Genomic DNA, 26,667 nt, shown 5'->3' on the forward strand with positions numbered 1-26,667 from the left:
TGCCTTCTATAGCTGCAATCAAGCAAGAATTGCCTGTTTTTCAATGTACTGGAGGATTTCTGTTACCGAAATCCTCTTCCTTTTTCTTTCATATTTTTTTCTCGCGTTTGGTAGACTGTTGCATTACTTGTCGCATTTTCTTGTCTTTCTTTTACACTATACTAATACTTTGCTACCAAATACTTTGACTCAAGCTACTAAGAAGCAGCGTAAGCGGACACTGCTTATGCTCAGAACCCAGACTCTATGGGTTCTTATTGCGCGCAGAGCTGGAAGCATATACATGTGCCTTTGTGGTTGCCAACAAGGACTGAGCTGAGAGAGAGAGAGAGAGATATCCTTCGTTGAACCCCACAAAGCCCAAGCGCCAATTTACATGAATTAAAACTGGGGAACAAAGATGTTCGCCTTGGTTTCTTGCCGCGTAAAATGCATGTATAACAGAATTACAGTTTTTGCATAAATAAATCATTAGTAAATTTATCAATTATTTAGTGATTGATTCCTTCATTTTTTGCCTACTGAACTCCCGAACAACACTTTACAATGTGGTGACCGCGGATTAAATCATGGATACCGGAGCTCTAAGAGGTTCGACGTAATGCAAACCCATTCCTCTCGCGTTTACTGCTAAGTCGCCGGGAATATTTCTTTTTTCCCCCACTTTGGCACTCCTACGCTTTTAAAAAAGTTTACACCCTTTGGGGCTTATCTTGTCCCACAACAACAATCGTCATCTGCCTTGTTGCGTTTCCTCTCTTGAAAACTCGGCGCTCGCTACTTTCCCGTCGAGAATGCTGTGTCACGCCGATAACACGCAAACCGTTCGTTACTAGGAAGTACCGGGCTCGCAGCGTTAAAAGAAAGGAAATTCGGGCAAGACAGACGACGATTATCGTTGTGGGGACAAAACGCAACCCAAAGAGGGTAAACTTTTTTCTATGATTGTAACGGTAAGGCATTAAGAGGAAGCTTTAGCTCGGGCCGAACTCCGACGCGGCCTATTCAAATACATGTAAAACGCAAAAACGTTTTTATGAGATAACCCCTGGACCGATTTTGATGAAATTTGTTGCATTTGAAAGAGAAAGTTAAATTCTAGTGACTGTTGGAAGCGAAATTTCGATTTAGGGCTTGAATTTTCCTAAAACGATTTTCAAATATTTGACCGTTTGAAAAAAATAGAAGCACGAAGTTTACAAATTGATAGCTATGCATCAAGAAGCTATATCGCGGTTCTGTAAACGGCATCCATTAGGTCATTCAAAGCGGACAAATTCAATATGTCATTTTACATCTTACATGAATTTGTTACGTTGGTTACAACGGTTTTACAAAAGTTGTATTTCCCTATGATTAAATTTTTTTATATTCATGTGTAACATATCAATTTTGTCCGCTATGGATGTACTCTTAGATGCAATTCACAGAATTGTATTATAATCTTTAGTGGTTGAGTTACAGAGTTGTAAACTTGATAGTTTCGTTTTTTGAAAATTTTTGATTTTCGCCAATTTTTAATAAAATATTGACGACCTAACTCAAAAATTCGAAACGAACAGTCACTAGATTTTAGGTTTGTCTTTTAAATTCAACAAACCTCGTCAAATTTGGTGCAGTGGTTGCCGAGAAAAACGAATTCTCCTTTTACATGTATTTAGATAGGAGCACTCGAGCTAAAGCTTCCTCTTAAAAAGAAAATCGACCAAGGCAAGCGTTCGCAAGCGAGCTGCAATGCATGCAGGCCCGGCGCGCCGTTGGCCAACAGTGCCACTCGACTACGTTAAGAGCATCGATTCGCGTCCTCGCAGTAAAATTGAGACCAGTCGTCGTGACCGGCACAGAGGGCACAGGGCGCGGCGGTCGGCGATGCGCGCCATGGGCGTGTCCCCTTGGCGCTGCGCCAAGGCGGACACCGCTCGGTGCGGCTCGGCGGTGCGGCGGACACCGCTCGGACGCCGGCTGGCGACGCGGCGGCCGCAAGGTGCCAGCGTATTCGCGGCTGAAGAGCGCGGCGCCTGTGATCGCCGACACGCTTCAACAACGAGTGCGGATCACGGAGGCGAGGGATGGAGAGAGCAGCCTCCGTCCTCCAATGGAGGCTGCACTTGAATTTGTCTTCTTGAACTGCGCATATCTGACCTGAATTATACTTTGGGTCCCACGTTACTTGTGGCAAAATTTGAAAATATGCAAGCGCAACGCATAGATGGACGAACCAGGGCAATGCTATTTGCCGTCGCTTGTAGCAAGTCAGACTACTTTCTTTTCATCTAATTATATAATTAATTATAATTGATTAATCAACTTGTTCAGCGTGAATAGTTGCGCTGCACTTTTTCGCATATCGAGGGCTTTTTTATTTCAGGCTCGGGTAAAAAAAATATATCTCACATACACTTGAGGCGTACACAGGTACCCTGGAAAGATGGTACTTTCGACTTCCTTCGCGGGGCGCAATCTCCACACCAAAAGTTTGTTTAACCCCTTGATCCCCGCCGACTAACTTACTCGCACCGTGATGACAGCCCGGGCAAGGGCGGGGGAAGGGGCAGGGGAGCGATGGAAACTTAAGCTCCTTGATATCGACGCGCCTCCTGCAGCTCTGCCCGGCAGGGAACGTAGTGGATGAGCTTCAATGCAGACAGAGCGAGCGTCATTTCATCACAGCGTGACCTCTGACGAGCCAAGGAGCCAAGGAGCGAGAACGCGGCATCCTGTCTCCGCAGCGACCGCCGGTGTACGAGTTCGGCCGTGTGTCAGCGCCCGCGTCAAGTGCGGATCGCGGCTGCTGCTACCCGCGTGCTCGCGCGAGGACCGAGCATCGCCTTGATCGCCGTATCCACTTACGCATCGAACAAAAGGCGTCCTGTTTACCGGCGGGGAAAAAAAAAAGAAGGAAAAACGAATGCGCGTCTCCGGGCTATAGGATAAGAACGCAAGGCCATTCGACGCTAACTCTGCGAGCTATACGAGTTCCTTGCACATTCGGCCAGTGTGTGTACTCCGGAGAGGCGAAGAAATACGGGGACGTGAATGTGGAACACGGAAGGACGCATACGGGCAGCTTGCGCTCAAGCTTTCCATATAGTAAACGGCAGCGCCAGAACACACAGTTTTTATACCGATCGGAGGAAGCAAAAATTGGAGGGAATAGCCATCGAGAATCGCGACGACGCTTTGGAACGACTAAATTTAAGCCTTGGCGTTCGCAAGGTCGTTTGATTTTCTTTGCAGCCCTAGCGGCCGACATCGGCGACACTGGTAGGACGAATGAACAAAGGCTCATAGCGTCTTCGAGACGGAACGAGGTGCAGGGTGAAGACATAGAGACCGTACACGTACGACCTATTACGCAATTACAAAAGTTCAGTGCCAGGATAAAGAGGCGTGTTTTTAGATCTAGCAAACAAAAAAACTTCCGGTACGTACCCTTTCCAGCATTAACCACCTTATGGGATTCCTTTTTTTCTCGTACTCGACATAGAAATGAAAGAGTAGAGAGAGAGAGAGAGATACAAGCTTTATTGATATGCTGGAGATGTTAGCGTGGCTGTTGGACTGACACCTAACCTAACCTAACCCAACCGATGCCGCACGCGGGCATCGGCGAATTTTCGCGTGCCGCGCGCTTCGGCGTGCCCCTACTAGATGGCGACAGTAGCGCGTTGACCTCTGATGCAATGGTACAATCGGAGACCCAGGGTGTGCAGTAGTCGCCGGTGGCGCCGGCACCAAAATGTTCGGTCCCGTGTAAGGGCCGCACCTCGTCAAAATTGTGAACAAACAGTACAGCCCTCACACGTCTATACGGTATATATATTACACTCCAATCTGAATTATACAAATACTCTGTAAATTACACTTCTGCAAAACTCGCGTGAACAACGCAACAGCTTCAGGTCACGTATGTCGATAGCCGTTTTTTATGGAAAGTTACGAAATCGCAAATGTGCTGCCTGTGCGCGCGCGTGCGTGTGTGTGAAATCTATCTCGTTTTTGACAACTGCAATATCAAAACATCTGCTTCAAGGAAGAGTTCGTTGAAATCGGTTTCGCGGTCGTCTAGGTCTGAATTTCTCGTGAAATTGGAATCAGAGTCGACCCCTGAGCTACACCTGAAGAAATCTGAAGACAAAAAAAAAAGCGGAGGGGGGGGGGCGGCTTTCTGCGAACTGAGGGCCCCCTTTCCCGAGTCCTATAATGTAAACGGACCTCCAGGCTTCATCTAATGCTAGTCGGGTCTCGCGACTGCAACCTCTTTAGCTGTCATTATACGGAATGATCATAATTAAGTGGGATAAATTTTTTTTAAATATCGCCTGTGACAGATGGCATGTTTCTATACCTCGAGCTGTATTATTCGTGGAAGCGGACATTACTTATACGAGAAATCGAAACATGTTTTCAACTAATTAACTTCTTAATTAATTACTTCACGGCACATATTTCAATTTAGGATTGTAGCCGGTGAGCTCGGAACGCTTAACCACTTCGAATGAATTTCCAGAATGAAACCAGTTTGGAGATATGCGCCATGAAACTCGCAGTAAGAATGCACTGTTGTTCCACTTGCTTTTTGACAAACCGCTTTTATGCATTGAAGCTCAAAAGTAAATTGAACGCCCATGTTTTTCGTCCGGCACCTTGGGGATTACAATCTCGAAACTGGTGTCATCGTGGAAATTCATTTCAAGTGAATACGCTTTGCAAACTCGCCGGCTACAATTCGTAAGTTGGAATATGTGCGTCATAATATAAAATTTTTTAGTTAGTTTAAACTTGTTTCGATTTCCAGTACATGTAACATCCGGCTTTTTAATCGACTGATCCAGCTCAAAGACTAGAACTATGCTACCTGCCACAGGTGATTTTTTTAATTCTGTAAAACTCCAAAAATGATCGCCCCGTGTAATCGACAGTTGTGGTCATGCAACAAAGGCGCACGTCGCATCTAACCCTATCGGAATCAGTTTAAAGCACTTTCTTCTCGTCAACCATAATACTCCGCCTGCTTTGCCTTTCCCCAGCGCAGGGTAGTTTGCTAGAGGAGCTGGTGTACCTCAGTGCAAGTTTTTTGTCCTGATTATTCATTGTCATCATCATCAGCCTCTTTCTATGTCCGCTCCACGACGAAGCCCTTTCCCAGCGATTTCCAATTACCCCTGTCTTGCATGCGCTAGCTGATTCTAACTTGCTCCTGCAAACTTGCTAATTTCATCAGCCCACCTAATTTTCTGCCGTGCGAGACTGCGCTTTCCTTCCCTTGGCACCCATTCTCTGTTCCTCCTCTCTGGCGTCATAACTGACGCGCCAGCGATGGGTCTCGACCCCGAGAAGGAGTCTTTAATGACTTTTTTGGAGCAGAATTAAAATTATTTTGAAATGTTTGCAGCGTCCAATACCTCGTTCTGGGTGTCCCTGCATACGGGAGCAGCCTACAACATGCTTTTTATAGCCTCAAAATTTGGTGTCCCAACCCCTTTAATGGTCCACCGGTTATCTGCCCTACGTGTTACATGACCTGCCCAGCCCCGTTTCTTTTTTCAAAGCGAAAGCTTTACTAGCCGCGAACTTGCGATTTCGCCATGACCGTGCTCCGAGGAGGCACATGACGTCACACCGCGTTCCTCGTCGTTGCGCTCGCCTGCGCTCGTTTCCCCAGCTGCGTCGCATGCCTGATAACATGTTGGAGGATTGGAAAAGGAGAGCTCGCGTGCGCCGCAGCAACAGTTGAGGCGGCAATATGAACGGCGACAATTCCGATAAGCAGGAGGAGGCCTGGAATCGACATCGGAACGAGATGAAGAGGAAACGAATCGCCCAGGAAGCAGACGAACAGCGCGCCGAACGACTGGCTAAACGCCGCAACATAGCTAGGCAACCAGACTAACCTGGACTTGCAATCAAGATTAACCAAGGCTAACCATGCTATGCCTTAGCTTTCGCTACGTATATCCTGGCATAGCCGAGCTGAGCCACTGCCATTTTTTCCCCCCTCAACGTCAACTAGAATATCACCCGCCGTGGTTGGTCAGTGGCTATGGTGTTGGGCTGCTGAGCACGAGGTCGCGGGATGGAATCCTGGCCTCGCCGGCCGCATTCCGATGGGGGCGAAATGCGAAAACACCCATGTACTTAGATTTAGGTGCACGTAAAAAAACCGCAGGTGCTCGAAATTTTCGGAGTCCTCCACTACGGCGTGCCTCATGATTAGAAAGTGGTTTTGGCACGTAAAACCGCATAACTTCATTGTTTAATTAAACTAGAATATTGGCTACCCCCGTGGGCCCTCTGATTCACACCGTTCTCTTCCTGTCTCTTAATGCTACGCCCAACATTTTTTTTCTGCTGCTTATTAATACACTTTATTGCTTTCGCTTTCACACATAGACGTATTTCTGATTATTTGATGACTTGTTCAATGACGAGCTGGAATCGGTCAGGACTCAGTAACGGTGCGTGTTATGGCTTCAAGTGTCCCGCTCACGCATTTCCCCCTTTTATCCTTGCCCGCCAGCGCTAGCACACCTCCAACCGTATTAGTAGGTCTGGGCGAGGGTTCGAATCCTAGCGCAAGTACCGCGTAAGGTGCGCGAAGTCAGGCGCACTGAACAACCGTATGAGTGAGAAGAGAATCCGAGGGGCTCGATTTCTTGTTTTATTTTCTTTTTTTGTTACTGTCACAACAATACGAAAAATCAATGAAGCCAAAGAAAGCATACAGGCAATTAATTGCGTTTTATGGAAATGTAGGAACAATAGTGGAAGCGAAAGAGAAGACAAGAAGATTTTCGCAGGTAGGAGCCAAACCAACATCTCCTAGTTTGGCTTATAAGTACGCAAGTTTCTCGTTGAATAAAGCACTTATGTAGCCCTGAACGTTGACCGACAAGGTGTATCCACCTAACACCCCTTGTATTCACTCGAAATTCACTCGAAAGCTATCACCCAAATTTTCATGCGTGTGAAACTATACAGAATTTATACATAATTGCTTCGCTCATATTCTTGTCATCCGATTTCGACAAATTTTGACACTAAATTGATCACAGACAGCGGAAAGGGTTTGGAATTCCTCGACATTGCGTGAAAAATCAAGGATGAAGCAGCAGCATGCATATATATATATATATATATATATATATATATATATATATATATATATATATATATATATATATATATATATGGCAATGTGCTACACGTAGTTCAATTTTCATCTCTGCATTTACAGGCAACGAAATGCTGTTTTCATCATATAGCAAAAACAAGGAGATGGTTACTTCTTCCAAGTACATGGAGATGCAGCTTTTGGCATCTAACCATGGCATTTCAATTAAAGAGAAATAGATTTTTTTTCAACTTAGTAACATACCAACAAAACGTAAAAACCAGCTTTAATAGAACAATTATATCCCATAGCTGTATTCAAGACTCGGGAGGATATAACCAGGTGAGGGCACCTGTGTGTTCTGCGTAATCAACCGCGTGCATGCGAAAACACTCGAGGAAACCTTTTCTCAACGCGCTGCGTTTTCACAAGGGCAAAGTGTGTAAACACTAAGCCCGAAATACGAGTTGCTCGTTGTTAAGAGCTGCACGAAACTGAGAGTACGTGTTTACCAGTGCTCCACCACATCACTGGCGTTTTTGTGTGTCCGTTCCCGTGCTCTCTCTGTCTCGCAGAGTCGCGCTAGTCAACGCGCCCCAAAGCCTCTCTCTCTCCCGCTCACCCTTTCCACCAGGTGTCCTTCGCACACGCGGTATGTCCGGCGTCGGCAGCAGCGGCAGACAAAGGGAAACAATCGCAGCACGCACTTCCCGTCAAACGGTGCCCGCATGCGACAAAAGGGCGCGCGGCTGCCCCGAAAATGTCATAGCGCGCGCATGCGCACACCATAGAGAGTCGTACGCAGACGGCGTGAGCACGTGTTGACGTATTTACGCCTTGTTTACGAGCGCGCCGACGCGCGCGCGAGTTTGCTCTTTTCGCGGTTAGAGCGAGGACGGAGGAGCTTTTTATTGTCACCGCATAGCTTCGAGGAAGGGGCTCAATTCTTAACATTTCGAACGTCGGTACTTAGCACGCCGTTATATTAGGCTCCACTGCCTAACTTTTCGTGTATCGTCTACTACGACCGGCGGGGTTTAACTCATCGCACTTTTATTTCAATACAGTGTTTTATTGCTCTCAACTGACGGATTAAGGCATTCGAAATTATTCAAAAAAGTTCGCATTTGCGAATGGCGACTATTTGACCGAACCGAATTTGACAATTTTCCATTCTTCATACGAAAATTTGGAATATTCGCACACCACTACAAAAACGTGCATGTTTGTCTCGCGTTGTCCTGCGTAAGTTTCCTCTCGAAACGCCTACCCCGCGGTACCTTCTTATAATTTCAGCGATGAATCAAGGACAACCTGTGGTCGTGAACGCAAATTGAAGTGTTTTCGTTCGTACTGGTTCACCGCTGTATAAACGGTGCGGCTGGAGACACGCCAGGGGAAAAAGAAAGAAATGAAACGTGACACAGCAGCGAGGTCGTCTGAGAAGCTCTGTTGTCACTGCATGTAGCAGCGCGATTAGGCGCACGCAACCTCGCCTCTTCATTAGCAATTAATGCAGCCGGCCGCGCACCGCAAAGAGACGCGTGGACGGCGAGTCGAGAGCGAGGGAGGAAAGCTCGGGTCGTCGCGAAAAGGCCATCATTTGACGTGCTTTCCAATGTAAGCTGCTCTTCCCGTCGTCATCTTTTTATGTGTCTCATTTCGTGCTCATCTACAAACGCGTACTTGCTCGCCGTACGACTAGCTTTGCTGAGTACCTCAGTTATGCCTTAAGTCTATAGGCACGGCAGGCGACTCGCTGGTGACGTTTCTGTCTGATGCAATTTACTTCAAAGACCCGCCGCGGTGGGTCAGTGGCTGTGGCGTTGTGCTGCTGAGCACGAAGTCGCGGGTTCGATCCCCGCTCGCGGCGGCAGCATCCGATGGCGTGTAGAATGCGAAAGTAATCGCGTACCGAGCATTGGAAGCTTGCAGTACGTCGTGTACGCCTTAAGAAATGACAGCCTGCTGTGATTTCGACGTTGGGATGCTTGGAAATAGAGCTGCCAAGATATTTACCGTCATCTACTGCAGCATTTTTTTTTTTTTTTGTGATATGTACGCCGTACACATCTGCTGCGCCTTTGAACTCCTTCGCCCGCCTGCAGAAGCAATCGTTGGAAGCTAAATAAATGGAGGCGCATGGCGTGGCGTTTGGGATGTCATCTGCAAAACATGTGCGTATGTCTAACGCACAGCCTGTGCAGGCTGCTCGCGCACTCTGTAGAAAGCTGTCGTGCAGAGATTGACGGCAGCGCGGCATTTTCCTGCAGGCACACCGCGAAGGTCGCCTCGCAATTCCTGCAGAGCAGGAAAGATGCACAGTTGTTAAGAAACCCACGGTTCGTACCCACCAACTTACCCGCTGGACCTTATCGAGCTTGCCAGATGTACGACTTCATAGCTGCGTTTGCTGCCCTCTGGTCAGGGAAACGTACTTTCCACATTGCCCTGCACGAACCCACGACGCGCCTCACGTTGAAGTGCGTGAATAAGGAATAAACTAAAAATAAAGAAAACCAATGGCAGTTCTCACGCTCTGACTTAAAGCGGGCCAAGTGCAGTACGCCGTAAAATAATTTGTACCTATCAATATAAAAAGGGCGTGAATGTGTCTATAACTCACACCCTTACACCCAAAAGGGTGTCAAGTGCGAGCTGAATTATATACACATTTACACCTTTATTTATTTTGAAGGGTGTAAATTATTTTAGTGTAGCCTGACCTAACATACATAAGCTCGATATAAGTGCTATCAAGTGAACACCTCTGTTTTTGTAAGAGTTGAAGCCTCAGTGACTGACATATGGGAATGGTTGCTTTCGTCAGTCTTTAAATGCTTTTCTTTCGTCAAGCCCGTGAATTTCAGCCAGTAGAACTTTTCTGGCGTACGATATAGTGCAACGCACTATGGCGGCGCATGACTCGATGGGAAGGTACGTGCTTGTGCGCCAACTTCCATGCGCTTGTTTCATTCTTAGTTTATAGGAAGCGAAGGCGTCAGTCAAGTGCAGACTCCGAGCATTGTAGACTTCTACTAGCGCTATTGTTGAGATACTAATTCTTACAACGAATATCGGCTGTAACGTATACACGGTTCTTGCTTCCAATGCCACTTTGTTGTTAATTACGTTCTGAGGTTTTACGTGCCAGAACCACGATGTGATTACGATTGTCGACTGAGAGGAGAACTCCAGATTAATTTTGACCACCAGGGATTCCTTGGCGTGCAGCGAAACGAGCGTTTTTGCATTTCGATCACGTCGAAATGCGGCTGCCGCGGCCGGGTAACGAACCCGCGACCTCGTGCTCAGCAGCGCAACGCCATAGCCACTATAACCCACCGCGGTGGGTAACTCTGTTGTAAAGAAGTCCGACTGTACAGGTACAATCTGTAGTTAAGAATATTCGCTGAACAAGCGAAGTCGGGTTTTGGGTACATTGCGCCATACAACACGTACGTGCTCCTGCAATGGCTGTCTCGGATTTCCAAAGATAACGAATTTGAGATAAAATGGTAATTTTTTACTAACGAAGTTTCGCAGCAGCGGCGAACATAAGAATTGGCGCGATGTAAATCACCACCATGATTATCAAATAAAATTTCTGTAAGTAACGGGTGCCAGCGATGGTTTTAGCGGGCATGTTGTATCTGTAGAATTGAAATCAGCCAGTAGTGAAAGCATCACCTTCTGATAAAAGCTTCGTGCCAAGCACTTAGTTTCGAGGAATACGCGTACATGCACCAAAGCTTCCGTGAAATGCACTGCTGTTCCTGGACACGGTTCATACCTGAGACAGTTGTCGCGGGAGCATGCGGTGTGTATATTTATTTATTTATTTGCAATACTGCCAGTCTCAGTTGAGACCAAAGTAGGTGGGCACGATTTTAGAGAAAGAAACAAACAGGTCATGTTACATGGTACATTAAAAGAAAGAAAGAAAAAAGGAAAAGGCTTCCTTAACTACTGCAGATATCACCAATGATACAATATTTTTGGTTGTTATAACAATATGGCTATAACAATATAACAATGTAGTTGGTATAACAATATAACAATATTGTATTACTAGAATTTATATAAAAAAATAGCCAATGGATGACCCCTGCAAGATTAGAGAACTTACACAGCTAACAGATAACCGCGCAGAAGCGGCGAGTTTGGGGGTTGAAATGCAGAAATTCTATGCACAGATATAAGTATTACAGTTTAAGGTATGTGGGTGTGTAAAGTGGCGTCTTCTCTGTTTGATGTCTCTAGTAGGTTGATCAACGACGAAAGTGACGGAGAGGAAACTATGTCTGAGTGGAGGAGATTCCATTCTCTGATGTCGGTGGATTCTGTGAAAATGTAGGCTTTATAAATCCGCCAAACACTGAAAAAGGTTTTGCAACATTAGTAGTAGAATGTTGTACAAAAAACCCTTCATATACCCTTCTGTCATTCTTTTTTTTTTTTCCTGGTAAGGCTTGGCTTTGACGAAACACCTATACTACGCCTTCCAGGCACCCAAAGGTGTACGAAATGCATGATTTGTAGGCTGTACCTCATAGGAATGTAAGGGTGCGGATGCACTTTTACAGAGAATATGGTTCTTTCTATGGTTCTTTCAGCCGTTTTCGTGGTTGATCGGTGGTGGGACTCGGCAAGCAAAACGCTCGCTTTCTCTACCTAATGATCTTTGATGATCTGTGCGCAATTTTTAATGTGGCACTGCAGTAATACTGATGGCGGGGTTGCGTAATTGTTTATGCTGCAATTCTTTATCTAGAGATGATGTTGAATTAACAATTATGTGCCGATCGTTAGCACACGAAAATATGTGCAGCATATTTCGCCACTGATCCCCATATTACCGTGCATTTATGAAGAAAACTCGGGCGCTCACCGTTCCGATTGCTGCTTTCTAATGGTTCTAATGCACTGCTTTTGATGCCGATTAGGGCGGCTCGTACGGCGTCTTGCGAACTGCACGCAACTCGTGCTTATCTACCTAACAGCAGTTCAGCTCGTCCCCACTGGACGGTGAAGCCGTGATACACCTGCCTACTGCATGTCGTTATATACCTGTTTGCCGTCTGGTGTGTGCTATTAGCGTTCTATACCGTATTATAAATGGCTGATTCTCACCGGTTCACATTCGCGCAAATATGCAAGTTTGGTCGCCATGATCTTGCTGTTGATTTATTTTTTCAATCAATCAATCATTTTATTTCCTTAAAAAAGGAGGAGTACATGACTAAAAGCTTGGGACAGCTTGACGAGGTCTTGACCAGATTTTGACAGCTTGACGAGATTTTGACTAGTAAATGGTCAATTAGGAGTTCTATACCTCACACTACGGTAAATCAACATTATACTGCGCTGTTCGTGTTAGGACAAAGCCTTAGCTCGGGGCAACTCCGATTTCCCTGCTCAAATAGTAAAACGCAGAAATGCTTTTATGAGACAGCCGCTAGACCAGTCTGAATGAAAGTTGTTGTGCTTGAGAGAGAACGCTAAATTCTGATAACTACAGGGAGCAGAATTTGATTTACAGCGTGCCCTACCTATCTCGCTATGCGCAGAATCTGCGGCCATCGAAGATGTGCTGCAGTGCCTGTCTCGGGGAATGCGCCTGTACAAGGTGCGCTCCGCCAAGAAGACCTACCGGCGCTGCTACCAGCTTCTCCTGGAGAGCATGCACCTCGTGTACAGAAACTCCAGGAAGCCCTCTTTCTTCGCTAGGAAACCCTACGGTCAGTTTCGTTGCACGGGTTTTTGCATGATTCCCTATCGAACAAATTTAGAACGTATACCAACAAAATCTATCCCTTAATCGCCCCCCTGCCCCCCTCCCCTTACCCTTTACTGGCCTATCCACCTTCTTCCTTGACAGTTCTCACTCTATACTGTCGTGGCGCTAATAAAACAAAACGACGAAAAAAAGAAGTAACGAAAGGAAAGCGCTGCACAAAGGCGCAGTCATACAACTAACAAATGTAACATCCACAATTTTCTTAAACTTTTTTTTGGAAGGACAGACGGTGACACAATTCTTAACTCAATATATAGAAGTGAAGTAAACACTCCCGGACTTTGATAACCGTAGCTGCTACTGTTGTCTTGTCGAATGGGCCACATACAGAAAATTAATAATAATAATGAAAATAGAAACAATGTACATGTTGGAATCTATGTGAAGAAAAACTTTCGTTAAACGGCTATTCTAAAAAAAAAAGGAAACGTTTCTATACATCAGTTCTATCTTCTGTCCAAGGCGACCGCTGACTAAACACTGGCTCCGCAATGGGCCCACACTTTGCTACGACAGTCCTGTGTTGTAAGTCTGCCTACGTACGTTACTCAACGAAATTCCTACTGAGCAAGACGCGCCAAACACCGGGAATAAGGCCTGCAAAGCCTTAGTTTAATAAAGGAACAGTGCGCTTACAAAGCACACATATCTGGTGCAACGCGAAAGTGCCGTTTGTCGCTCGGCTTTGTACGCAATTCCATAGAGAACGTAGCAGGCCACCGGCACATTTGTAGAGGTAGCACAGATGGGGCTACATAAATGAACCGATTTGTTTTATACAGGAGTGCTGTTCTGCCCAAGAGCTACTCGGCAAAGCAATGTATACATCGAACTCAAGAGTTCGACGAAAGTTCGTCTGGTCAGGTAACATGGCGATGAAGAAATTGAGGTCACTGACCAAGTCAAGGTGAAAATACCACAAACATTTCGGGATCAGTCAAGGAAAACTAACACAGGGACGTTTCAGTGCAATCAAGGAACCCGTACGGGTCGCAAAACGTCTCTGTGTTATTTTCACCTTGACTTGGTCAGTGACCGTAATTTCTTCATCATCGGCAAAGCAATACAGCAGCAGCCTCGGTCAGCAAAATCCGGCTTCACCGATTACGTGCCTGGTGGTGGGATAGAACAACGGCGATCTAACAGCACATCGACCCGGCACTACGACCATTATGGCTCATATCCGCTACGGCGGATTGTTCGAGACTCAGGGTGGATAAAGCTAAATGACTAGAGACTAACTAAATTCGATTCGCAGGTTTGCGAAAACTTGTGACTTCAATGTGATGGGTGCAAAACACACACACGCACACACACACACACACACACACACACACACACACACACACACACACACACACACACACACACACACACACACACACACACACACACACACACACACACACACACACACAAAGGGCGCTACCTGAACTGAAATGCACTAAAAATAAGAACGATAAAGGCCACTGATTTAACTGTTGCAGTCGCATAATATAAATTTCCCTGACGCCGGCGTAAGCACGTACGTACTCCGCGTGACTGTATACGCGAGAGTCAAAGTTCGAAATGAATTGCCAGATCCAAGTAGCTCTTCGGAGAATACGCGCCCATTCTCGAAACACGTGCGTGCAAGAGCACGTGCGCGTGAGCACGTGAGCGATAGCACAAATATGCGCGCCAGTTTCCATTGAACGAACTTGCTCTCTCGTGCGAGAACTTTCTGGCCTCTGAAGGTTTAGATGCTGTGCGGTCGGTGGTGGCGCTGAGAGGCGTTTCTTCACCGCCTTAATTGAGTAGTTTCAGTGCGCCTTCGGCAAGAACAATTTCGAACCAAATTCCGAATCACGTTTACCCAACCACTTCTGTACGACCAAAGTTGCTCATACCTTGTCTTTCATTCTCTACAAAGTTATTCCTCGGGATTTTGAGAACGGCAGCCCACTAACAAATGTAATGAAAAAAAAAAAAAAAAAGAACACCGACAGCGCGCTGGCGCTTTCGCAGCCAGCGTTTCCCGGTAAACGTTACGGTTACATAAGCTGCCTTTGCCGGGAAACATGAAAAGCAGCAAGGGCTAGTTGGAACGCTATCGCGTTCCACTCTTAAAGGCAAAGCTTAAGCGCCCTCCAAATTTTTTAGATGAGCCATTTCACCTTGCTTCTTTATGCATAAAGCTTTCGTGGAAGCTTTTCAGTGAACGACCGGGCATGACCCGAAGATCGTTGTGTCCGTTCCAATCGCAGTGGACATCTTCGAGGTCGAGGAGGTGCGCAAGGGCTGGAAGACGGACGTGTTCAACGACGTCGAGCGCAAGTACCGCCGCGGTGCGCGCTCGCGCTACCTGCCTTTCGGCGGCGCCGACATGAGCGAGGACCGCTGCTTCTCGCTCATCCTGTCGCCCAAGCACGAGACGCTCGACCTGGTCGCGCGGACCCCGAACGAGTGCGACCTGTGGGTGCGCGGCCTGCGCCACCTGGTGGCCAACTGCAAGAACACGCGCAGGGACCAGGAGTATGTGAGGTGCGCGGAGGCCTGGAAGGCACTGTGGCTCCACTTTCCTTTCTTTCTTCTTTCTTTTGGGGGGGGGGGAGGGGTTTAATCATGGAAGGTTCTGTGCTATTATTACCAGGGGGCACACAGTAGATTCTTCACGCATATGCTGCCGAGGCCACGTGTACGTTATGTTGCACATTACTTTCAATTTCCTATAGAGACTTTCAATCCTTTTGAAACGAACTTACAGGCAATTACACACACAGGGTTTGTGCACCTCCTTGAAAGCCCTCAAAACCCTCGAATTTGGAAAAAAGAGATTCAAGGGCCTTTAACTTTTTCCTTATCATGGGGGAAACAGGTTTTTTTTGTAGGTTACGCCCGATCTTCTTTTTTTCTTAAGGAAATAGTGCAGCGAATATTTTGTGTAATGTATATGCAAAAAGCGGAATGGCTCCACTGTTCACGCGTAGAAGCTTTATTAATGAGATCTATGTCATAAGAAATACAAGCTGCCAGAATCAAGATTGTAAGATAACATTGAACAAAATTTGTAATGACACGCTTGTACTACTCAGAAAAATATATAACAAAAATGATAAGATATGCAAAATTTATTGCCGTCTAATAGGCACCATCTCCAAAATAATCTAAATTTTTAATTGAACAGGTATTCCACAACAAAAAATTAAGTGTAAGCACTACAGTTGGCCGTGTGGCGCTGCAACCGCCGATGTACTGGGCTGGTTTGTGCCATTGTAGCTCTCAGAGTCTGAGTCCGATGAAAAGGCAGCATCCTCAGACTAGCTCGATCCATCGATAAAATGAGCCACAGACTCAGCAGAACCACAAGATCTGTGATCTTTCAAAGCGTGCGTGCCGCACCCGCACGCAGCCATTTTTGCTTCCTACTTTTAAGATCGCGAAACTTCGGAGCGCATTCGAAACTGCCTCTTAGTAAAAAATCGAACTGCTTAGAAAACAAAAATATAGTTCTCCTTCACGTCCGATAGCGCAGTGTGTCCGTGACCGGTGCGGAAGGTCTCGAAAGCAGCGTTTCTAACCATCGTGAGCGGGTTAACGACGCAAATGGGCGCGGTACGGGAAGAGTTAAAACTACATGAAAATATGTGCTCCTTGAATGCCTTGAAAACTGGGGTTGGGGGCAATTTTTGAACATTCAAAGTAACAAACTCCTCATAGGGGCTATGCCATGGACGCTGTTATTGGCCAACAATACCAGATATTTTCTTTTGAGAGTGTCATTAAATGATTATGACGTGGTGTGTCCACAGACAACAATGACAGGATTGTTTAAATCATCTTTGTCACCATGGAGCTAGACAAAGTGAGATCAAGCAACCATGCCATGCCACCATTTTGTTGTTTAGCTAGTAGATTGGTTCATGCTGCAGCCATTATGGCTCCATTTTCGAGTGCTGGGCTTAAGAAATGCCTGGAGAAAAATAAGTTTTGGCCATTTGGCCTTAAAACCACGAGTATATTTGGCTGAAGTTGGATACTACAAACCGTCATGCCAGAAGGCACTTGACGCCGCTACAATGGGAAAGTTAACTTATAAAAGTGGCTTGAAGAGGTTGCAGTGCGTGTCCAATTCAGCACTTGCTTAGCTGCAAGAAATTGAGGACATTTTGCTATTTTTTAATGTATGTGCACGAATAAGGTTTGCTTCCCCTTTGGCATCCTTGAAATCCTTTATTTGTCCTAGAAGTTTGAGTCAAATATATTATGTGAACCTTTCATCCAGTATTCATCCCAAATACAAAGTCATATACATGCGGAACTGCACTGAAACAGTTTAATCATATTCTTAGCATCAGTCTCAGAGGAAATTGGCATTAATTCAATCTGGACCAATCACAGATGACGAAAAGGAGGGGTGGTCCGAATACCATTTGTACACTTGAAAATGTAGGATGCAGTGTCAACATGACAACCTGCCATGCAATGTTACGCTTGCATCTCTCTATGTTGAGGCCAACAGAAACAGAATTTACAACTATAATAAACATGTTTGGATAGCCACTTTGTGCATGCATATAGAGATACTCCCTTCACCTTCCAAATGGTAAACAAAAACATTCTGGCAGAACCCATCTCACAATAAATGTCAACATTAATGTGATTTGCAATCAAGCAGTGTAGTGTCATACATACATTGCCACCAGGCTCCTCTCTTGTGCTTCCCTCTGGAGGAGGGGGAGGGGAGGAGCAAGGAAGTGGCTAGCAGCGACTGACCATGTCGTTGCCAGGAGCTGCCAGTCCGTACATGCAACAAAGTTGAAAACAATTTTATAGTCCTCCCATGGTATGATTTACAACAAGAAAGGTGTCGTATAGTTACCCGATTAAAACGGCTACCAATATGGGTAGCTGCCAAAAGCAGTTAGGGTCTACAACAGAACTAGCATCACAACAAAAATGAAACATGTTTATGGCAGAGCAAAAGAATACAAACACACACAAAAAAAGGAGCATGCACATATGAGCTGTCAGGTATAATAAAGAGAAAATCGCATCTACTGTTACATCCAGTAGAAAAAAGAAAGTCAGGGCAAAAGTCGGGAGGAAAGGGGTTCTCGACTGGGCCATGGCAGGACACAGGACAGTTGGCAATCTTAACCCCCTTCTTTCTTTTAGTCCTCTTTTCCCAAATGAACTTTTTTCGACTTTGAAGGTATTTAATATTTGGACCCTCTCGGCATGAGTGTTCATGCCTCTGTATAGTTCTCTGATGCTAGTGAGCTAGATAAATATAAGTAGTACTGATGCTATTTTAGTAGGTTCACGACTGTTCTAATCTGCAGATCGCGACAGTCAATGCCTAATGGGATAACCAGTTGTTGGGAAAACTCACCTCAGAACAGTGGAGCATAATCGAAGTTTCAATTATTAGTGTGTGTCTTGAATAAAATAAATACTACCACCCATGTTGCCGTTCAAGTAGTTATTCATGTTTCTGTGTGTCTTTGTTCGCCTTTTGTCCTTCAATCTGTTCATTTTCATTACCAGGTGGCTGCGGGACCAGTTTCAGAAAGCTGATGTCAACAAGAGTGGTGCTCTGAACTTCCAAGAGTGCCAGGGCCTCCTCAGACAGCTCAACATCACCATGGACAAACGTCACTGCAGGGCTCTCTTCAACGTGGGTACTTATTTTTATGCATGTTTTGCTGGCACCTTGACGAGCACTAATAGCACTCAAGATAATAGGAATTCATCACCAAATTCATCAATTGTTAGGGGATTTCCTATTTGAGAAGGTATATTTATTTACTTCAAATTTTCTAATGAATGCAGTAGATGTCAAAATAAGACATTATTTAAGGTAAAATATAATGTTATTAGCTGGGTCTACTACTCTCCTCAAAATTCTTATACAACATGATTTCGTTTCAAATTGTCATATCTCTAGCATGCTGTAATTCATCTTAAAGGGCCCCTGAAACGGTTCGGACAAATTCTGTAGATGCATAGGGTACAGCTTAAGTAGAACATTCGCACCACAATTTAAGTGAAGCGTTACATATTAATGGAGCTACAAGCGATTAGAAGTTACCCTCCTCCTTAGCCATGCTTTTCCTCCGCAACTCGTTTGCCGAGCGGTCGGGGCTAAGCTCCGCCTTCACTGGTTCTGCGTCACGATGCGACGTCACATCGTCCACTTCCGGTTGTTTTGGAGCCCGCCCCCGCCCGCCCGAAACCTCTCCGCTAGCCGCTTGGCCGTCGACCCCAAGCGAGAGCTATTGAAGCAGCGTGCGTTGCGAGCATTCTGTCATAGCGCCGAATGTGTTTGGTATTCCGGTAACCACAGGCAAGCTGGTCATGTCGGCAAATGACCGGAGGCATAAACTCAAACTGATGAAGGAACTTAAGCGTAGACGTACGTTAGCGGCCTGATCGGTCTGCACGGTCCAGCCACTTGTTGGCGCAGCGCTTAACCAGCCAAACAAAGCGCTAATATTGCTCTAAGCAAGTGTAAAACATTTTAAACATTTATAAAAACAATGTGCTGATGATTACACTCCTGTGAAAAATACATATCAGCAGCAAAGAAGAATACACTTCGTTACTGCTACTGTGTATGGCTGAGCTCTGTGCCACCAGGTGGCTGCACCGTGCAGACCATTCACATTTGCGCTGCTCATCCCATGGCTCATACCGTTACAGCACAGTCAAGCGGCCAGATCCTGGCCCCTTGCGCTTGCGTTTGCCCTAATACCAGACTCGCGAAACGCTATTGCGTTAGTAATCTTCCGGTGTAAAGTGACGGCCACAAACGCACAAATCCTGGCGCCGATCGGATAGCGGCAGCCCGATGCGCAGCAGCCAGTTCGCTCGTATGCTGCCTTGCAGAAGGACACGATGTCGCAGCTTGACATGTTGCCAGTCGCTACGTTTGCAGTTCACACGGCAACAAAGTCGAATCATAGTGCTCACGAAAAGACTGAGACCGACTCTGACCGCGGAGCTCTCGTCAAAATGGAGTATGTTGTAACACAAGCAGATGAAACTTGCTGTGTGCCGGAAGTGCCTAAGTGTACTGAAAAATTGTTCTTCTGCATTCTTTTTATGTTACTTTCTTTTTATAAAAACAAATGAACGAACATTCCAACTATTACGAAGATCATTTGTTTACCATAAAGTTGGAAAAATTATTGATCACGCGCCCTGGTCAGCCAATCGGATAGCTCGCCCCACTGACGCCATATGGGTGATTTCCGTCTTATGGGTAGGGGCGGCTTAAAATTCCGCCAAGCAGCGTGCTGCGATCGGCAGCGATGTGCATTTTGAAAACCTTATAATAAATTACACGCTTTACGCGGAGCACTTAGATGTGTCCATTAATGATCAGAAGGTCCTACTCTAATGACTCAGTACGTTTGTAGGAAATCGTCAAAATCGTTTCAGGGTCCCTTTAACTTCTTCAGCAGATATAAAATTCCTGCAGAACTCACAAGCTATCACAAGCTTATGAATTTACCACATGGGCTTTTGATGACTGACAAGCTCTGTTGCAGCCTTGCATTTGCATTATTCATATTGATCACAACTATTGCGAGATTTAGAATATGTGTGACTCCTCTTGGACACAGGCTGCCAATTTCAAGAAGCACAAAGTAAGCGGAGAAGATGTGCTGGACCGAGACGAGTTCATAAGCTTCTACCACAGCCTCCTGTCACGACCTGACATTGATGCCATCTTTAAAACGTGAGGCTTACTCCCTTGTCCTACACAGTTAATTTGTTGATAGCTGCTATAACTTTCACCAGAAATTTTAAGCCGGATAGGAGGTAATCGCAGTGAACATAATACTTCTGAACAAAACATGGAGCATTGCAACTTGCAACACGACAGGTCACAAAATGAGTTACAACAAAGGCAGTATAAAATTAAGAGTTTCTGAAGATATTATTTTAATGCCTGTGAAATCTGTATTTCTGATAAGTGAAAACTGGCATTCGCTCCAATTTCTATTTCAATCAAGGTATGCCGGCCACAGCATGAATGTGATGGGTCCTGACCAGCTGCAGAAGTTCCTAACCCAGGAACAGAAGGTGCGATGAGATATGTCACTATTACAGTGCTTGTATAATGTGTAATGAATTTTTGCAAGTTTAGTTTACTCTCTGGTTAGATTAATGTGTCCTTGGCCGACTGCAAGAGGATCATTGAAAACTATGAAGTAGACAAGCACAAGCCCCAAGGCTATCTTGGAATTTCAGGTATACTGCATTTATTATTTTGCGGGTTTCTTTGTACATAAAAATTCTGGGGTTTTACATGCCAGAACCATGATCTGAATATGAAGCAAGCCAAATTGGGGAACACAGAATTAATTTTGACCACCCGCGGTTCGTAAATGTGCATTTAAATTAATAGGTACACGAGCGTTTTTGTATTTTGCCCCCATCGAAATGTAGTTACAGTGGCTGGGATTAAACAATGAACCTCAAGCTCAGCAGCACAACACCATAACCATTGAGCTACCATGGCGAGTTCCTTTGGATGTATGTGTAGAAAGCACACAAGCGAGCAGTCATTTAAGGGTTAAACAACGAACAATACATTGTGCAGGTTGTAACATACAAGTTTTAAGATGTAAGACATTACAATGGTAAGCTTAGGATGAAATCTTTGGTAACTTTGATGAAGCACTGCTTCGAAAGAAAATTAGAGTAAAAGGAAAGTTTCCTTTTTTTTTTTTTTTGGTGCACAGGTTTTCGTGAGATGCTTCTTTCAGAAGAACATGACATATTTGACACCAAGCACCGAAAGGTTTGCCAGGATATGAACCAACCACTGAACCACTACTACATAGCATCGTCCCACAACACGTAAGGAGCTCGTTGTGTCACCCTATTTTTCTGCCAGACATCGGTAGTGAAATGGGCGCCATTTGCAATGGACATTCTTTTTCTGAGCTTCAGACCAATGCTTGACATCACTCAGAGATCATCTGGTTCTCTATGAAAGGTTTTCAGGTCTCAAGAAAATTGACTGGCTTACATTCAAAGCAATCAATGGACAAATCTTCAACCTTTAGGTGGCATGGGAACTTCTATAAGGCATTAACACCTTGTGTGCAATACTTATAATTGCATTTCTTCGACACGTTATAGCATTGTTGCGCTTCCACATACATAGAAACTACGGAATTGCAAAGTAGGCTAGCTGTAGTCATCGAGTAGGCACACACGGTGAGTTGTTGAACAAGCTTGCCAGCAGTCGCTTCTATGCCACTGAACTGTCTGATGAGTTGATTGATTTGATTATTGTGATTGGAAATCCTATCAAAATGTCAGTACGTAAGAATTATGTCACCCGGTTCTCCACAACGTTAACTTGTTACATGAATGAAAAGATGATGTGAGCTGAAGTGAATCCTTGCAGCTAATAATCACTACCATAGTCAGTCTGAGATTGAGACCAAAATTAGTAGTATTCCAGCACACACATACAGCCACTTTCCACAACAAAAAGAGAAATAGAGGTGCAGCACATTTTTGCAATTCTACACAAATACTACTTTCATCTTCACAGGAAATCAGTCTCTAGGTGCTCTGTGATGTCATGTTCCCGAATTTCACTGTTTTTACCACATACCAGTCTTTTTCTGGATTAGTATTTACTGCAGAAGCTGTACAGTCTAGTATTTCTATTCATAAATCTGTGCATCAAATAACAGCGAGTATACCTCCCCTTTTGCCTATCTATAATATGCAGGTATTTAGTTCAGGGACAGCTTGTTGGCAGCAGTAGCGTCGAGGGCTACATCAGGGCACTGAAGAAAGGATGCCGCTGCCTGGAGCGTGAGTTCTGCCCTTTTGTCTTGCTCAGTTCTAAGAATCATCTACTTTCCTCACGCTTTGTTACCTATGCAGCTGTAATGCCGTTCGACATAACGTCCCTTCTAAAGAAATGGTCTTGTAGCACAAAATAGGCAGTAGCTTTCTTTACAGCCTTATTTAACGTAAGTTCCAGAGAAAATCAACCATGAAGCAGAAGCTAAGTTCTCATTTAGCTAAGGAATTTAGGACACTTGGCGAAACAGTTTTAATGTTAGCAAGGGCAAAAAGTGCAGCTGCAGTAGCAAGACTTTGGCCTGCCACTCCATGCTGGAATAAAAGGAAAATTTTTTTGCCACCTGCAGGCTATAAACCAGTGTAAGTGGTACGCAGCCACATTGTTCAAGAAAATCATAATGGAACTTGCAGTGCAAATTTGTTCCAAGCCACTGGCAGCAAGTAAACATTGGCCATAACAAAAATGTGACGAGTAACCAGAAAGTAGAGCTGCAATTTAGTTTGGGGATGACCGCACATGCAATTTTGGAGCAGGAAGAAACTACATTTCTTTCCAAACAGGTACACAATCTGAACTGTTTCTTTACTTAAGCATTCACACATTAAGGCATGCGTTTGCAAATGCAGAGTTCACACTGTTTAAGTGATTGCTGATCCTGTGCTCTGTAAACTTTTCGTTGCGAATTCACAGACATGCTACTACTGTACTTTCAAATAAACTTTTTATTCTGTAATCTGCTCAAAAAGACTTGGTCCCTTCCTGGAGCATGCATGGTTGTTTTGGTGTCTTCCTGATGCCTTCCTGAGCATGCATCGTTTATTTCCTGTTTCATTTGTGGGTCCATCAAGGTTGTGGTACACTTCAAATCGTTTGAGAACTGAACGTCTTTATCTTTGAGCTTGCTGGATGATTATTAGCAGGTAACAAGAATAGGGACACCAACACAGAAGGCACATATGACAGTGTCGTCTGGCACCTTAATGCTTATTAATTGCTTCAACAACAGGAAAGCAATTTGCTTGGAATACACATATTAATCCCCTTTTCATGCAATCTGTTCATGCCATTGTGCATTCTGTGTTGTGCATGAAAGCGATTAATAGATGTTCAGGTACTAGTTGGCACAGTGTCGTGCATCTTTTCTGGGGAATTTACGGAAGTGAAGATCTTGGGAGCCTGGCCTCACAGTTCATTAGTCCAGAAAGCAGTTCGAGCGCTTTTTCACTACTCGAAGGCAACAGACTTGAGTGCCTGACTATAGACATCCTACACCTAAGTTCTCTCTCTCTCTTTCACTCCCCATTTCCCTCCCCACGTGTAGGGTAGCAAACTGGACTCAGTCTGGTTAACCTCCCTGTCTTTCCTTCTTCCCTTCCCCCCTCTCTCTCTATGCGTGACAGCGTTCCAAGCAAAGGGTGGTGCCCACTGGCTTGGCACTGTGCCAGGTTTGCAGTCACTTGTAGACACCAATGTGTCCTGTGCAGAGTCATGCGAAATGTTGTGAAAGTATGCGACTATATCTCTTATAGTGATCAACCAAGAATAGACTGCTCCTAGTGCATGCATCTTTTCTTTCTGCTGAACACCATTCTTGAATTCACTGTCGATTTTTTATTCCTCGCGGCACATGTTTAACATGCTAATCGCTGCTCTGATTGCATGTTTCTAGTCGACGTCTGGGATGGGCCTGACAATGACCCCATTGTTTACCATGGTTACACTCTCACGACCAAGATACTCTTCCGTGATGTCCTTGAGTCGGTAAAGCAGTATGCCTTCAAAGAGTCACAGTAAGTTGAATGTTTAAGCCATCAATAGTTCTGTTCAATAATGTCAATATGCTGGAATTCAGCAATGAGCCTTATCAGACAAAACTCGTGAGATGTCAACCACTTGTGCAGGTACCCTGTGATCTTGTCTCTCGAGAACCACTGCACTCTTGAGCAGCAGAAAGTGATGGCCAAACACCTAGTCGAAATGCTGGGTCGTACGTTATTTCATACATATTCTATCATTTTATACCTAAACATTCTGGTGTGACTATTGTGTACTGTTTAAACATTATTACGCTTAGCTGTCTTGTGAGTGGAAATAAATGGCAGTAATACGCGCATAAGGACTCCAGCTTTGAAAGCTAAAGTAAACCTTCACGTTTTGCGTTTCTCATCAAGGAGGCTGCATTGTAATGGGGATAGAATGGAAGAAGGCTGATATGCTTAGATCAAAAGTCATCCACGGCTCTCCTCAAATAGTGTCACCCATCTTTTTTCTTGTGCAGGTTTTCGATATCAAATGTCAGTAACGTCTCACCAAACTGCAGCTACAAAAGTGTTCCTTGTTGTTAATTGCTGGAAGATTGTTTCCTTATTCTAATAAAAATAACATGGTGATGCGTATTCTCTGCCACCTGTTGTCAGAGACTTTGATGGTTTGGAACTTTAGAAGGCATAACATTGGCTGCCTGAAGCCAAGCATATGGTTGTCTTGCAGAAAGTTCTTATTTTTGTGCATACTTTTTTTTAGCAAAACATGACTTAAAAGCTTTCGCTTCTATTACGTTGCAGCTTTATTGCACAAGAAGCAGATCGATGAAAGAGAAACGACAATGCCACCACCTTCAGCACTGCTGAATAAAATCCTCATTAAGGTAATGCATCCTTGCGAGTAGTTGGCCACCTCAGAGTGCATGCCTCTCATTTTCTTGTTTTTAAGTTATTGGCCGGGGTGTGTAGTCAGAATTAGCATAAACTGTTAGTCTGGTGCACATGCATAAAGTCTCTATATGCTTGCCTGCAGATGACTTCCAAGTGTGCGAGTGTGGTGCTGCTATGTAATTACACGGCAGAGACATCAGTTACAACCTCATAGCAATGACATAATGGTGTCATTTGGTTAACTAGTTCAGATTTGCGGACACATTTGTGACTCATTTGCAGACACAGTATGACACGTTCATGTTTGACAGAGCATCACTAAATTTTATATACATATATTTATCAGACATATTTTGCATAGCTGTTCTAATAATGCACTCTTTTGTTCAATAAGCATATCTTGCAGACAAAAACATAATATTCTCGATGAGACAGACGCCTAGTGTCTGCAGTCGGCTGCTATGTGCAATATCTACACAGTGTCAATTGTGGCTAATGCCTCTTGTGCAACGCAATATAAAATTATTTAATTATAACAGCCACCTCCATGAGTACTTAATTATATATTAAGTTTTTATGCAGGACAGCTAAACTAATTGTGTTAATTAGCATTCTTCCTTAAATCTCGCAACTCTGTTGTTTAAATGGAAAACAACACCAAGTGAACTCATCAGAACAGCATTACGAACTCAGATCTTTCATTCCTATTCTTCGTGATCAAGCAATAAATGTGCCTATGTGCGTGTGTGCCTTTATGCATCCATGTTTTCTGTCTGTTTGAACCAGTTCTTAAATATAAATAAAGATAATAGATTTATGTCCCTATATATATACATATAAAGTCACTTTGATATCTCTAAAGCAAACACCTTAATTGTTGGAAAACCATAGGTGTCACGTTGGAACTCACCAAAACTGTGGAAAGCGCCAAAATAAGCTCTTGTGCACTTAAAAAAATAGCTATTCATAATCCAATGTTCCAGCACTGGCCATTGTTGTAAGAAGTGAAGTTAATCTGCGCATGTGTTCACATAAAAAAAAATCAAGATGTAAAGCTCTATCACCACAGTATGCCCGACTCTTACAAATAATATTTTGTTATAACTTAAGACATTCCCTGTATTCATGACTACACTGTGCTTCCTAGCAATGTCCAGTGTGTCATGAAATCCAGACTGTGTGTTCTTCTGTCGTGACATTTGTTACAGTTCTTGTGTTGTGACTTTGTGGTCTATGTACTCCGTCGCAGTGTTGCTTATGTCGTGTCCCATGTCTC

General features: G+C 44.5%; 1 protein-coding gene across 3 annotated transcripts in view; it reads left to right on the plus strand.

Annotated features, from left to right (window-relative positions):
• LOC142560071 (1-phosphatidylinositol 4,5-bisphosphate phosphodiesterase delta-1-like) overlaps positions 1-26,667 on the plus strand; it is an 86,093-nt gene that overhangs the window by 48,359 nt on the left and 11,067 nt on the right. For all 3 annotated transcript variants that reach the window (XM_075671862.1, XM_075671863.1, XM_075671864.1), the window contains exons 2-12: positions 12,685-12,855; positions 15,161-15,437; positions 18,444-18,573; positions 20,525-20,640; positions 20,918-20,987; positions 21,068-21,155; positions 21,650-21,767; positions 22,657-22,742; positions 24,407-24,527; positions 24,639-24,724; positions 25,302-25,384. In XM_075671862.1, the coding sequence (XP_075527977.1) occupies positions 12,685-12,855; positions 15,161-15,437; positions 18,444-18,573; positions 20,525-20,640; positions 20,918-20,987; positions 21,068-21,155; positions 21,650-21,767; positions 22,657-22,742; positions 24,407-24,527; positions 24,639-24,724; positions 25,302-25,384 (1,346 nt within the window). The remainder of the gene's footprint in view (positions 1-12,684; positions 12,856-15,160; positions 15,438-18,443; positions 18,574-20,524; positions 20,641-20,917; positions 20,988-21,067; positions 21,156-21,649; positions 21,768-22,656; positions 22,743-24,406; positions 24,528-24,638; positions 24,725-25,301; positions 25,385-26,667) is intronic.

This window comes from Dermacentor variabilis, chromosome 10 (assembly GCF_050947875.1).
Source record: "Dermacentor variabilis isolate Ectoservices chromosome 10, ASM5094787v1, whole genome shotgun sequence".
NCBI lineage: Eukaryota > Metazoa > Arthropoda > Arachnida > Ixodida > Ixodidae > Dermacentor > Dermacentor variabilis.